A 15,000-nucleotide genomic window follows, 5' to 3' on the forward strand; every position below is an offset into this window, starting at 1 on the left:
GACCAGACTCAACTCACAGTTAATGGGAACGGACCAGACTCAAACGGTTAATGGACAAACCAGACTCAAACTCACAGTTAATGGGAACGGACCAGACTCAAACTCACAGTTAATGGAACGACCAGACTCAAACTCACAGTTAATGGGAACGGACCAGACTCAAACTCACAGTTAATGGGAACGGACCAGACTCAAACCACAGTTAACAGATCACAGAATAATGGGAACGGGACCAGACTCAAACGCACAGTTAATGGAACGGACCAGACTCAAACTCACAGTTAATGGGAACGGACCAGACTCAAACTCACAGTTAATGTGAACGGACCAGACTCAAACTCACAGTTAATGGAACGGACCAGACTCACGGACCAACTCACAGTTAATGTGAACGGACCAGACTCAAAACTCACAGTTAATGGGAACGGACCAGACTCAAACTCACAGTTAATGTGAACGGACCAGACTCAAACTCACAGTTAATGGGAACGGACCAGACTCAAACTCACAGTTAATGGAACGGACCAGACTCAAACGCACAGTTAATGGGAACGGACCAGACTCAAACTCACAGTTAATGGGAACGGACCAGACTCAAACTCACAGTTAATGGGAACGGACCAGACTCAAACTCACAGTTAATGTGAACGGACCAGACTCAAACTCACAGTTAATGGGACCAGACTCAAACTCACAGTTAATGGGAACGGACCAGACTCAAACTCACAGTTAATGGGAACGGACCAGACTCAAACTCACAGTTAATGGGAACGGACCAGACTCAAACTCACAGTTAATGGGAACGGACCAGACTCAAACGCCCGGTTAATGGGAACAGACCAAATGGGAACGGACCAGACTCAAACTCACAGTTAATGGGAACGGACCAGACTCAAACGCACAGTTAATGGGAACGGACCAGACTCAAACTCACAGTTAATGGGAACGGACCAGACTCAAACTCACAGTTAATGGGAACGGACCAGACTCAAACTCACAGTTAATGGGAACGGACCAGACTCAAACGCACAGTTAATGGGAATGGACCAGACTCAAACGCAGTGTTAATGGAAACGGACCAGACTCAAACGCACAGTTAATGGGAACGGACCAGACTCAAACTCACAGTTAATGGGAACGGACCAGACTCAAACTCACAGTTAATGTGAACGGACCAGACTCAAACTCACAGTTAATGTGAACGGACCAGACTCAAACTCACAGTTAATGTGAACGGACCAGACTCAAACTCACAGTTAATGGGAACGGACCAGACTCAAACTCACAGTTAATGTGAACGGACCAGACTCAAACTCACAGTTAATGGAACGGACCAGACTCAAACTCACAGTTAATGGAAACGGACCAGACTCAAACGCACAGTTAATGGGAACGGACCAGACTCAAACTCACAGTTAATGGGAACGGACCAGACTCAAACTCACAGTTAATGGGAACGGACCAGACTCAAACTCACAGTTAATGTGAACGGACCAGACTCAAACTCACAGTTAATGGGAACGGACCAGACTCAAACTCACAGTTAATGGGAACGGACCAGACTCAAACTCACAGTTAATGGGAACGGACCAGACTCAAACACACAGTTAATGGGAACGGACCAGACTCAAAACTCACAGTTAATGGGAACGGACCAGACTCAAACTCACAGTTAATGGGAACGGACCAGACTCAAACTCACAGTTAATGGGAACGGACCAGACTCAAACTCACAGTTAATGGGAACGGACCAGACTCAAACGCCCGGTTAATGGGAACAGACCAAATGGGAACGGACCAGACTCAAACTCACAGTTAATGGGAACGGACCAGACTCAAACGCACAGTTAATGGGAACGGACCAGACTCAAACTCACAGTTAATGGGAACGGACCAGACTCAAACTCACAGTTAATGGGAACGGACCAGACTCAAACTCACAGTTCATGGGAACGGACCAGACTCAAACTCACAGTTAATGGGAACGGACCAGACTCAAACGCAGTTAATGGGAATGGACCAGACTCAAACGCAGTGTTAATGGAAACGGACCAGACTCAAACGCACAGTTAATGGGAACGGACCAGACTCAAACTCACAGTTAATGGAACGGACCAGACTCAAACTCACAGTTAATGGGACCAGACTCAAACTCACAGTTAATGTGAACGGACCAGACTCAAATTCACAGTTCATGGGAATGGACCAGACTCAAACACACAGTTAATGTGAACGGACCAGACTCAAATGCACAGTTAATGGGAACGGACCAGACTCAAACTCACAGTTAATGTGAACGGACCAGACTCAAACTCGCAGTTAATGGGAACGGACCAGACTCAAACACACAGTTAATGTGAACGGACCAGACTCAAACACACAGTTCAACGACCAGACTCAAACTCACAGTTAATGGGAACGGACCAGACTCAAACGCACAGTTAATGGGAACGGACCAGACTCAAACGCACAGTTAATGGGAACGGACCAGACTCAAACTCACAGTTAATGGGAATGGACCAGACTCAAACTCACAGTTAATGTGAACGGACCAGACTCAAACTCACAGTTAATGGGAACGGACCAGACTCAAACTCACAGTTAATGGACGACGACCAGACTCAAACTCACAGTTAATGGGAACGGACCAGACTCAAACGCACAGTTAATGGGAACAGACCAAATGGGAACGGACCAGACTCAAACTCACAGTTAATGGGAACGGACCAGACTCAAACGCACAGTTAATGGGAACGACCGACCAGACTCAAACTCAAACTCACAGTTAATGGAACGGACCAGACTCAAACTCACAGTTAATGGGAACGACCAGACTCAAACTCACAGTTAATGTGAACGGACCAGACTCAAACGCACAGTTAATGAGAATGGACCAGACTCAAACTCACAGTTAATGGGAACGGACCAGACTCAAACTCACAGTTAATGGGAACGGACCAGACTCAAACGCACAGTTAATGGGACCAGACTCCTGGAATTTGAGAATCAGCCTGTTTCCTCGATCTTCCTCTGAATTTCAGGAATCGAAACGTTTTACACTTTTTTGAATCATTGTGTCTCGATCGTGTCTTTTTAAGTGTTCATAAATTTGGTCTTTTTCTACTTAATAAAAATTACGTTGTGAAATGTTGTGTGTGTTCTGCTTATCACAGTTCCACCACAGACTGCTGCATCCCATAATTCAATTCTGTATCTACACATTTAGGGTCAGAGGGTCAGAGAGTGATGGGCCAGTGTGCGGACGAGCGTGTGAATGTCCATTTTGTCTTGTCTTGTCATGTATAATAAACTAGTTAAAGTGTTTTTCTGTTAGATGTGGGAGGGGACTGAAAATGTAAACGTTTCGCTTCATCCATCTCCTTTTCAAACCTGCATAGTTGTATCTGCATTTGTATTGTTATGTTCTGAACTGAATGTGCAGGTTGGAAATAAATAAGTAAAAACGTGCCTGGAGTTGTGTTTTGTTTCATTCACATGTTTGAGTAATCCCTTTTTCATCAGTCTGTCTTCACCTTCAAAATTCAAACTGCTCTGTTCCACCTTGTGATGATATGTGCCGGTAGTTTTCAAGTTAACAACTCGTAGATTTTGTTCAGTAAAGATTGGCAGTTCCAGGCCTGAAATGATCCAATACACGCATCAAGAAGACTTCCCGTCATCGCACAATTCACACTGGGAAGGATCCTCTGAAAAAGTGAGCGTCAAACCTCCATGTTTGTTTTCCCAGTGGGACGTGTCTATTGTCAAAGTCGATCTTTTCAAGTCTTTTGAACCAAATCACTTTTGTTTCTGGTTCTGATATTGTCATATTTTAGTTTTGGGATTCGTCGTAATTGTGTGGTTGTTGGATCCTAACAGCGGAAAACGACTCGAGAAATTTGTTTGCGAACTCCATAAATGCAAAAGTGAATCAGATGTGTGTGACTCAAACCTCTGTTCAAACTGTTTCTCTTCCCAACGGAATTGAAAAATAGTGAAAGGTGAAGGTGATGGGCAGGATTGATCCACAGGAAGAACCAAAAAGGAAACATTTGTCTGACTAAGAAATCATCCCGAGTTTACAGAGAAACATTTTGTATGTGGAGCAATGTTAGGTTTATCTAAACATTGTAAACAAGAAGAAAGACAAGAGATTAATTCAGTTTTACTCGCGAGGACAACGGGCAGAGAGTGGGCATCAAAACCAACAGTCTCCACACGTTCTGATGACTCAAGGCCGTTCTCCTCTTTTTATTTCATTAGGAGGCCCTAGTTACAGAATGATAATTCTCAAGGGGAAGGGGAAACAGCCAAGACATAATAAGAAACTGGTGCAGCTAAGCATAGTACAAACACATAAAACATGATTAACAATCAGGAGGTGCCTTAGGTTTGGACAGACACCATCATAACTCTTCATGTGTGACAGTGGGAGTTGGCTTCATGTGAGGAATCATCTCGAGGTTCACTAGAGCGACAGGACACTGCACACAGTTGTCAAACACACAGAGGTTATTCATTTTTATAGGCAAGGCAAGTTTATTTGTACAGCACAATTCGTACACAAAGTAATTCAAAGTGCTTTACAGAATAAGAAATACATTAAAATCATAATAAAAACAAATCAAAACATAAATAATCATGAAGATTAAAATTAAAAAAGAGAGACATAAATTGGAGAGAAGAGTGTGGAATGAAAACCTTTCAGTTATTTGCACAGTTAAACAGAAATGTTTACAAGTGATTGGTACATTATAAATCAAAGAATTGTAGTTACATAAATGGTTAACTCATAGGCCTAGAATATCACACAAGTATTTAGCAAATATGGGATAATAAAATTATTCTGACAAGCAACAACAAAACAAAATCCCGTTTGTTAAGTGAGAGGAGCAGAAGACAAACAGACTGAGCTGCACTTTCTTGTTCTTGTGGTTTTACAGAAACATCACGTCTTGGTCTCGTTGCAGTGGAAGGTGTTTCTTGGTGAACAGTTGGAGCCTTTCACTTTGGCGTTTGACTTTTTAAATTCGTAACCGAGTTTGAGCGAGGGATCGGGGTTTTGTTTTGTTGGCAATGTTCCAGCAGACCAGAGGGACACTTCTGATTACTGAACTGAATTCTTTGGAGGTAATTGGGAAATTTGCCACAGTCATTAAATAAATAAGTCCCGCAAAAATATTATTCCTCTGTTGATCCATTCAGTTAAAAATATTGATTTGTTTTGTAAGATAAAATCAATATTGTTGGACCGGCTCTTTTCACGTTTACGTCATAAACCGGGAAGATGTTTGGAAACATGCGATGGCGACTTTGCAGTGTGGAGCGACGACAAAGCAAAACCCCGATCCCTCGTTCAACCTCGGTTACGAATTTAAAAAGTCAAAGTGAAAGTGAAAGGCTCCAACTGTTCACCAAGAAACACCTTCCACTGCAAAGAGACCAAGACGTGATGTTTGCTGTAAAACCACAAGAACAAGAAAGTGCAGCTCAGTCTGTTTGTCTTCTGCTCCTCTACATTAACAAACGGGATTTTGTTTTGTCGTCGCTCCACATACAAAATGTTCTCTGTAAACTCGGGATAATTTCTTAGTCAGACAAATGTTTCCTTTTTGGTTCTTCCTGTGGATCAATCCTGCCCATCACCTTCACCTTTCACTATTTTTCAATTCCGTTGGGAAGAGAAACAGTTTGAACGGAGGTTTGAGTCACACACATCTGATTCACTTTTGCATTTATGAAGTTCACAAACAAATTTCTCGAGTCGTTTTCCGCTGTTAGGATCCAACAACCACACGATTACGATGTCCGAATCCCAAAACTAAAATATGACAATATCAGAACCAGAAACAAAAGTGATATGGTTCAAAAGACTTGAAAAGATCGACTTTGTCAATAGACACGTCCCACTGGGAAAACAAACATGGAGGTTTGACGCTCACTTTCTCGGAAGATCATTCCCAGTGTGGACTGCACGATAACTGTTCTTGAAAATTACCATAAGGGGGAAAAAAAAGCACCAACAGAAGTCCTTGAGATTATAACTGACCCACAAGTGAGTCGAGGAAGGACAATGTTACTCGCTCTTTTCACAATTTTATTTATACAAAACCGTCCCAACTCAGGTGTGTCCAAGTTTTGAAATGTGAAAATCTGGTCACCCTGATTCTGATTCTGCAAAGGTTCAGTTGTGATTGTAGAACAGGTTTGAAGAAAGTAAGAGTCAGATTATAAACAGGTCTGAGATTCTGTTATTTGAATAGATCCACTGGACACTGGAGCCGCGCCTACAGGAAGTGGGACGGACTTCAGGAATCTAAAGAGGAAGAGCCAGAGCTGCTCTACAGCTGAGACGTGACAACGGTAAATCACACATTTCATCTGCGTTTCTCATGTTTCTTTTTCTTTTCTCATGTTTTTCTCATTTCTCACTGTATTTTTACATCTCAAAATGTTGATTTTAGAGACAGACTGACGGTATCTGCTCCTAAAGTTCAAAAGTGGATATTCAGATGCAGAAGAACAGTGGAGATATTCATGACCTTTAGTTAATGCATTTTTTCAATATCTTCCAGGTCAAATAATTTAAAAAACCCCAAACCAAGTTATTATAGTGTCCCTACTCCTCAGGAATCACACACACCTTTTGCTTTTCTAATTTAACCCTTTGTGGAATTTTTAGGAATTTTCAAACTTGAAAATCAAATATTTTCACAATGTTTTCATTCTGCACTCTTCTCTCCAATTTATGTCTCTCTTTTTTAATTTTAATCTTCATGATTATTTATGTTTTGATTTGTTTTTATTATGATTTTAATGTATTTCTTATTCTGTAAAGCACTTTGAATTACTTTGTGTACGAATTGTGCTATACAAATAAACTTGCCTTGCCTTGCCTATTTTTTTCAGTAGTTTCTAAAGCAGATGACCTACTAACTCCAGACCAAGTTAACCAAGTTACCCTTAGGGGCTATTGAAAAAACAAAAACAAAACAAAACACAGATTTGCAAGGGAAAAAAATCCCAAAAATCCTACAAAGGGTTAAATTGGAAAACCAAAATGTGTGTGTGATTCCTGAGGAGTAGGGACACTATAATAACTTGGGTTGGGGTTTTTAGATTACTTGACCTGGAAGATATTGAAAAAATGCATTAACTAATTAACCCTCAAAATACATAAAAATAACCAATGTTTTATAAAACATACATGCACAATCCCTTATTTTATTTATTTTATATGATTACATTTTTTTTTTTTTTTTTGCAAACTCCATTCAATGCAATTGTAATTTATTGACGGTCCCTAACCCGTGGACTCAGTGGAGTTTTGGTGCACAGTTTCCCACACTGTGATGGAGCAAACAGGACACAGGTCATGAATCTCTCCACTGTTATTGTGCATCTGAATATCCAACGTCTGATGTGAAACTAACTTCACCACGGGATAAATCTTTTATTTTCACTCTTATATAAAGTTGGTTTTAAACAGTTTTACACAGTAAAGTTTTTATATATTTGTTTGAAATGACAATGATTTGTTTGTTTTCACTGACACTGAGTCAGTGAAACTTTTAATGCGTCACAAGCTCTTCGTGCACAGATCAACCTTTGGGGAAAATAAATTGTAGCCGTGACTGGACGTTGTCCTGGACATAAATGTGCGTCATGTGGATTCATTAATTAATTTTAAATTTATTAATTTTTTTCAATATCGTCCAGGTCAAATAACCTAAAAACTATAAACTAAATTATTATAATGGTTCTAGTTCTCAGGAATCACACACACCTTTTGGATTTACAAATTAACCCTTTGTGGGATTTTTTTTTCCTCATTGAATATCAGTGATTTATTTTATTTATTTTTTTCAATAGCTTTTACAGCAGGAGACCTGGCAACTCCAAACCAAGTTATTATAATAGTCCTGGGCCTCAGTCATTTTTTTTCACTGAATTTCAAGGGAAAAAATAGATTAAAGTTCTACAAAAGGTAAATTTATAAATCCAAAAGATTTGTGTGATTCTTGAGGACTAGGACCACCATTATTCATTAACCCTCAAAATACATAAAAATATCAAATGTTTTATAAAACATACGTGCACAATCCCTTTTTTATTTTTATTTGTATTAAGTTTATTTTTTTTCCCAGTTGTGTTTGATTGTTTCAGCTGATTATGTTTTTAAACAAACTCCGTTCAGTCCAGGTGGAGTTTATTGATGGTCTGAGCTGCACTTCGCTTCAGGACACTGCTCCTAATTTAACTAAATTAAAGTGAATCACATCTAATGTTGTTATGTGACAAAACAACAGGTCAGTCAATCTAAATACAAATGGTAGCTTTAACAAATTAAATTATTAAAATTTTAAATGGTTCCAAGAACACATGGAGCTACACAAGGTGTACACGTGTTAAACCTTTTCTTATTCAAATAAATGTTAATGTAATAATATTTTTGCTTAAACATTGAATCCAGAACAAGCAGAATATAAAATAATAACATAATTTTAAATAAATCATGTCTCTATTCTCTGTCTGTGTGCGTCTGCAGCTCTAATACAGATTTGAGATGATCTCACAGGCCAAATATAATTATATCATGGGCCAAATTTGGCTCCCTGGCCTGAGTTTGACATGTCTGGCCTAATATGTAAGTTGAGTGTGTGTGAGTGTTGGTGGTCAGAGGGGGCGATGGCGCAGATTGGCAGCCACGCTTCTGTCAGTCTGCCCCAGGGCAGCTGCGGCTGCAATAGTATCTTACCACCACTGAGTGTGGAGTGAATGAATAATGATCTGTAAATGTCTTTGTGACAAACGTCTTTGAAAAGAGCTATAGAAATAAAAACTTACCTACCTACTTATTTACTTATTTATTTACTTTCCTACTTATTTATTTACCTACTTATTTACTTACTTATTTATTTACTTTCCTACTTATTTATTTATCTATAGGGGTGGCACAGTATGCATATTCATATTCAACATCACGGTACAGGGGTTACAGTTCGGTGTGAGCATTTTCACGTAGACTACACGGTACAAAATAAAGTCTGGAAAAAAAATTAAATTAACCAAACGTGGAACTGTTGTGTCGCGTGAGAGTTCCTTCAGGACGCATTTAACCATTTGCATCTGAAAACTCAGATTGAAAGGTAGGTGACCTTTTCCCGAGCAGTCAAGTCTCAAATGCAGAACAATACAGGATTACTCAAACATGCAGGAATCTCTCTAAACTGAAAAACTGTTACGTAATGGTTTAAATAACCTCTTTAACGTCTCTCTCTGGTTTTGAGGTAAGGTCTGTCCTCTGTTCCCTCAGGGTGCTGTGTTGGAGTTTGTAGCAATAATCTGAAGACTCATCTGCAGCAGAGATTCAGCCGTGTGCCACCAGGACCTCCAGCTACTGTTCCCCTTCACTTTCAGAGATCTGAACGTGCTCAGAGACACACAGTTCAGCCTGTTGGAGCTGCTGCACCACTTCTTCAGTCCATCCAAACATCTCTGCAGCTTCCAACAGCTCCAGGTGCTCTTCATCTTTGACGGTCTGGACGAGTGCAGACTTCCTCTGGACTTCAGCCAAACCCGGGTCCTGACTGACCCCACAGAGTCCACCTCAGTGCACGTGCTGCTGGTGAACCTCATCAGGGGGAGCCTGCTTCCCTCCGCTCTCCTCTGGATAACCACGCGCCCCGCCGCGGCCAATCAGATCCCGGCATGGTGCGTCTCCATGGTGACAGAGGTGCGAGGGTTCACCGACCCACAGAAGGAGCAGTACTTCAGGAAGAGGTTCACAGACCAGGCCACAGCCGTCATCTCCCACATCAAGAGCGTCCGCAGCCTCCACATCATGAGCCACCTGCCGATCTTCTGCTGGATCCTCTCCACAGTTCTACAGAAGCTTCTGGAACAAACAGAGGAACCAGAGCTGCCCCGGACTCTCACACAGATGTACATCCACTTCCTGGTGGTGCATCTTAAACAGAAGAATGTCAAATATGATGAGAAACTGGAGGCAGATTCTGCTTGGTCTCCTGAAAACAGGAAGATGGTGAAGTCTCTGGGAAAACTGGCCTTTGAGCAGCTGCAGAAAGGAAACCTGATCTTCTACGAGAGTGACCTGAGCGAGTGTGGGCTGGACGCTGCAGCGGCCTCAGTGTACTCCGGAGTGTTCACACAGGTCTTTAGAGAGGAGCCAGGCCTGTACCAGGACAAGGTCTACTGCTTCATCCATCTGAGTGTGCAGGAGTTTCTGGCTGCTCTTCACGTCCATCTGACCTTCTACAGCTCTGGAAAGAACCTGCTGGAGACACCACACTCCTCTGACGGGAACCTGCTGTCTGTCATAAAATGTAAAAGAAGAAAACAAACACATTTCGAAACAAAAAATTCCATGTCCGCAGATTCAGAGGAGATTGAGGACTATTCAGATACAAATGATCACTTCTCAGGTGACTACTCCTTCAAAGCCCCTAAGGCCTTCTACCGCTTTGCTGTGGACCAGGCCTTACAGAGTCCAAATGGACACCTGGACCTGTTCCTCCGATTCCTCCTGGGGCTGTCTCTGTCGACCAATCAGCACCTGCTGCAGGGTCTGGTGACTCACACAGGAAGTGGATGGAGAAATCAGAGGCTGCTGCACAGTCTGCGAACTGATGCAGGGAGTCTGCAGACAAATGTGGAGACAGTAAAGTACATCAGACAGAAGCTGAATGAGGGCGTGTCTGCAGAGAGAAGCCTGAACCTGCTCCACTGTCTGAACGAGCTGAACGACCACAGTCTGGTGCAGGAGATACAGAAGGTCATGAGTGAAGGACGTCTCTCTGATAGAGACATGTCTCCTGCTGAATGGACGGCCCTGTGCTTCCTCTTACTGTTATCAGACTCAGACCTGAAGGAGTTTAATCTTCATGAATATTGTGCTTCAGAGGACGTCCTCCTGAGGCTGCTGCCTCTTGTGAGAGTTTCAAAAACAGCTTTGTGAGTCTAGAAAACATTTTTATCATTAAATATAATATTAATCTGTAAAGATCTAACCTGTGAGTTTGTCTGCAGATTAAAGCGTTGTCACCTCTCCTCTCGCTGCTGTGCTCCTCTGGCCTCAGTCCTCAGCTCCTCCAGTCTCACACATCTGGATCTCAGTGACAACGACGTCCAGGACTCAGGAGTGGAGCTGCTGTGTGCTGGGCTGAAGAGCGCCCCCTGCAGACTGGAGACGCTCAGGTGAGACACTCCCATGATGCACTCTGATTCCATCAGGTGTTGTACTTGAACCACTGCGGTTACACTAAAGGCCTCAGTTATTAATCCATGTGTTAAACTGTCAGTATAAACTGAAGTCTTTTAGAGCCAGGGGCAGATTACAGCTGCACAGTTTAGCAACAACAGAAGTTCTGTTCTTAAAGAAGAATGTGGTATGAGTGAAGGAGACATTAGACAGTGTTTCAGGTTTAGGTGTTTATGTTTATATATATACATATAAAATGTGTTTCTCACCTTCCACGGTGGTTGGTCTCTCACCCTCATTCAGCTCGGGTCGTCTACCAGAGGCCTGGGAGCTTGACAGTTCTGCGCAGTATCTTTGCTGTTCCCAGTACTGCACTTTTCTGGACTGAGATGTTCCGTTGTTTTTCCCGGTATCTGTTGAAGCCTCTTCCAGTTTGGGGGTTACAGCCCCGAGTGTCCGATCACCACAGGCACCACTGATGCCTTCACTTTCCAGGCTCTCTCCAGCTCCTCCTTGAGCCCCTGGTGTTTCTCTAGTTTCTCGTGTTCCTTTTTCCTGATATTACCATCGCTTGGTATTGTGATGTCCACCACCACGGCTCTGCTCTGTTTCTTATCCACCACCACTATGTCTGGTTGGTCCATCACCATCCTGTCAGTCTGTATCTGAAGTCCCACAGGATCTTGGCTCGGTCATTCTCCACAACCTTTGGAGGAGTTTCCCACCTTGATCCTGGGGTCTCCAGCCCGTACTCTGCACAGATGTTTCTGTACACTCTGCCCGCCACTTGGTTATGTGGCTCCATGTTTGCTTTCCCTGCCAGCATCTTACACCTGCAGTTATGTGCTGGACTGTCTCAGGAGCCTCTTTGCACAGTCGACACCGTGGCTCTTGTCTGGTGTGGTAGATCTGGGCCTCTATTGCTCGAGTGTCCAGGGGCCTGCTCCTGAGCAGCCAGGATCAGTGCCTCTGTGTGTCCTTCAGACCAGCCCTCTCAAGCCATTGGTAGGATTTCTTGATATCAGCCACTTCAGTTATGTTCCGGTGGTACGCCCCATGTAGGGGTTTGTCCTGCCATGATGGTCCCTCCAGCACCTCTTCCTCTGGACCCCACTGTCTGAGACCTTCTCTGAGCTCCTCATCTGCCGGGGCCTTGTCCTTGATGTTCTCAAGGAGCTTGGATGTTTCATCCTGGACAGTGGTTCCCACACTCACTAGTCCTCGGCCTCCTTCCTTCCGGCCTGCGTACAGTCTCAGGGTGCTGGATTTGGGATGGAACCCTCCATGCAGGTCAGGAGCTTTCGTGTCTTAACATCTGTGGTCTGTATCTCCTCCTTTGGCCAGCTTACGATTCCTGCAGGGATCTGATCACTGACGGCGTAGCTGTTGATTGCCTGGGCCTTGTTCTTGTCATTGAGCTGCTTCTTAGGACTTGCCTCACTCTTTGCAGGTATTTGGCTTTAGCCGCTTTCCTTGTTGCCTCTTCGAGGTTGTCATTTGCTTGTGGGACACCAAGGTACTTGTAACTGTACTCAACATCTGCTATTGTTCCCTCTGGGAGTGACACCCCCTCTGTGTGGACGACCTTCCCTCTCTTTGTCACCATCCTGCTACATTTCTTAAGCCCGAATGACATCCCAATGTCTGTACTGTAGATCCTTGTGGTGTGGATCAGTGAGTCGATGTCTCGCTCACTCTTAGCGTACAGCTTGATGTCATCCATGTAGAGGAGGTGACTGATGGTGGCCCCGTTTCTGAGTCGGTATCCATAGCCAGTGCGGTCGATTATTTGGCTGAGGGGGATTCAGGCCTATGCAGAACAGCAGTGGAGACAGTGAGTCTCCTTGGTATATGCCACATTTGATGGACACTTGTGCACGTGGCTTCCCCTTGGCTTCAAAGGTGGTTTTCCACAACCGCATCGAGTTCGCATTGAACGCCCTTAGAGTCCTGTTGATATTGTACAGCTCCAAGCACTCAGTGATCCATGTGTGTGGCATTGAGTCATAGGCTTTCTTGTAATCAATCCAGGCAGTGCACAGGTTGGTCTTACGGGTTCTGCAGTTGCGGGCGACTGTTCGGTCAACCAGGAGTTGGTGTTTGGCTCCCCTGGTGTTTTTGCCGATGCCCTTCTGTGCTGCACTCATGTATTGATTCATGTGCCCATTTATCTTAGCCGCAATGATGCCTGACATGAGCTTCCATGTTGTGGAGAGACAGGTTATTGGCCGATAGTTGGATGGGACTGCACCCTTTGAAGGATCCTTTAGGATCAGGATCGTACGCCCTTGGGTTAACCATTCAGGGTGAGTCCCATCCCTTAGCAGCTGGTTCATTTGTGCTGCCAGGCGCTCGTGGAGGGCAGTGAGCTTCTTTAGCCAGTACGCATGGATCATGTCAGGGCCCGGTGCGGTCCAGTTTTTCATACCTGAGACTCTTCCCTGGATGTCTGCCACTGTGATGGTGACTGGATTCTGTTCAGGGAGGTTGCTGTGGTCTTCTCTCAGATCCACCAGCCACTGTGCATCGGTGTTATGTGATGCCTCCCTTTCCCATATGCCTTTCCAGTACCTCTCAGTCTCCAGCCTTGGTGGGTCTGCTCTGCTGTATTTACCCTGCCACTGAGCGTACACTTTCGCCGGTTGTGTTGCGAACAGCCGGTTTATTCGTCTGGCCTCGTTATCTCGTGTGTACCTCTTTAGGCGGCTGGCCAAGGCTTGGAGCCTTTGTTTGGCAGTTTCGAGTGCTTCAGGTATGGGCAACTGGTTGTACCTCTTGGGCACTTGTTTTTTCATTGCACCTTTCTGGGCCTCTGACAGTTGGCTCACTTCTCTCCGCACCTCCTTGATTTTAGCCTCTAACCGTCTTTGCCATGGTGGGTATTGTATCGCATGGCTCCCATGGTTGCTCTTATAGCCCAACACATCTAGGATCACTGCTGCTGAAGTGTATATCAGCTCATTGGTTTCAGTGATTGTTGTGGTAGGATCACTGTCAGTGCTGCATTCACATCGTCTAGGAGACTTTCAGATGGTACTTCACTTAGCCTCTGTAACTGGCATCGGGGTTGCCTTGTGTTCATTCGGGCCATGATCTGGTTTAGTCCTGGTTTAGTCCTGGTCTAGACCTGGTTTAGTCCTGGTTCAGTCCTGGTTTAGACCTGGTTCAGTCCTGGTTTAGACCTGGTTTAGTCCTGATTCAGTCCTGGTTCAGTCCTGGTTTAGTTCTGGTTTAGTCTTGGTTTAGTCCTGATTCAGTCCTGGTTTAGTTCTGGTTCAGTCTGTCATCGTTTTTTTTCATTTTGGTTTTGGAGACAAATAATGAAGAAATCAGTCATTTTTTTTCCATTTTCTTATTTTTGGTTTTATTTTGAAAAACAAATGAACGACACACAGATTGGTTTCAGTATCGACTCAGAACTTTTCTATTATTTCCCAAAAAATCAGACCAGAAGAAAACACTTCTCACATTTGTTCAATTTCACTTTTCATGATCACTCGGGTCCTGGTCCTGGTTTAGACCTGTTTTAGTCCTAATTCAGTCTGGGTTCAGTCCTGGTTCAGTCCTGGTTCAGTCCTGGTTTAAGACCTGGTTCAGTCCTGGTTCAGTCCTGGTTCAGTCCTGGTTTAGTCCTGGTTTAGTCCTGGTTTAGTCCCGGTTTAGTCCTGGTTTAGTCCTGGTTTAAGTCCTGGTTTAGTTCTGGTTTAGTCCTGGTTTAGTCCTGGTTTAAGTCCTGGTTTAGTTCTGGTTTAGTCCTGGTTTAAGTCCTGGTTTAGTCC

The 15,000-nt window shown here is 43.7% G+C and overlaps 2 protein-coding genes across 2 annotated transcripts in view; one reads left to right on the plus strand and one right to left on the minus strand.

Annotated features, from left to right (window-relative positions):
- The first annotated feature begins 9,724 nt into the window (after window positions 1-9,724).
- On the plus strand, window positions 9,725-11,221 carry LOC129408757 (NACHT, LRR and PYD domains-containing protein 3-like). Its single transcript, XM_055153113.1, has 4 exons — window positions 9,725-10,045; window positions 10,241-10,346; window positions 10,398-10,974; window positions 11,050-11,221. The coding sequence occupies exons 1-4, from the start codon at window positions 9,725-9,727 to the stop codon at window positions 11,219-11,221; spliced, it is 1,176 nt and encodes a 391-aa protein (XP_055009088.1).
- A 3,333-nt stretch (window positions 11,222-14,554) lies between these two features.
- hsd17b14 (hydroxysteroid (17-beta) dehydrogenase 14) overlaps window positions 14,555-15,000 on the minus strand; it is a 9,947-nt gene continuing 9,501 nt past the window's right edge. Inside the window, exon 7 of the mRNA XM_055153114.1 lies at window positions 14,555-15,000. This exon is cut by the window's right edge and continues 803 nt beyond it. The gene's annotated coding sequence lies outside the window, so the exon portion shown is untranslated.

This window comes from Boleophthalmus pectinirostris, unplaced genomic scaffold, assembly GCF_026225935.1.
Source record: "Boleophthalmus pectinirostris isolate CB_2022bp ecotype Guang Dong unplaced genomic scaffold, ASM2622593v1 HiC_scaffold_17, whole genome shotgun sequence".
Lineage (NCBI taxonomy): Eukaryota > Metazoa > Chordata > Actinopteri > Gobiiformes > Gobiidae > Boleophthalmus > Boleophthalmus pectinirostris.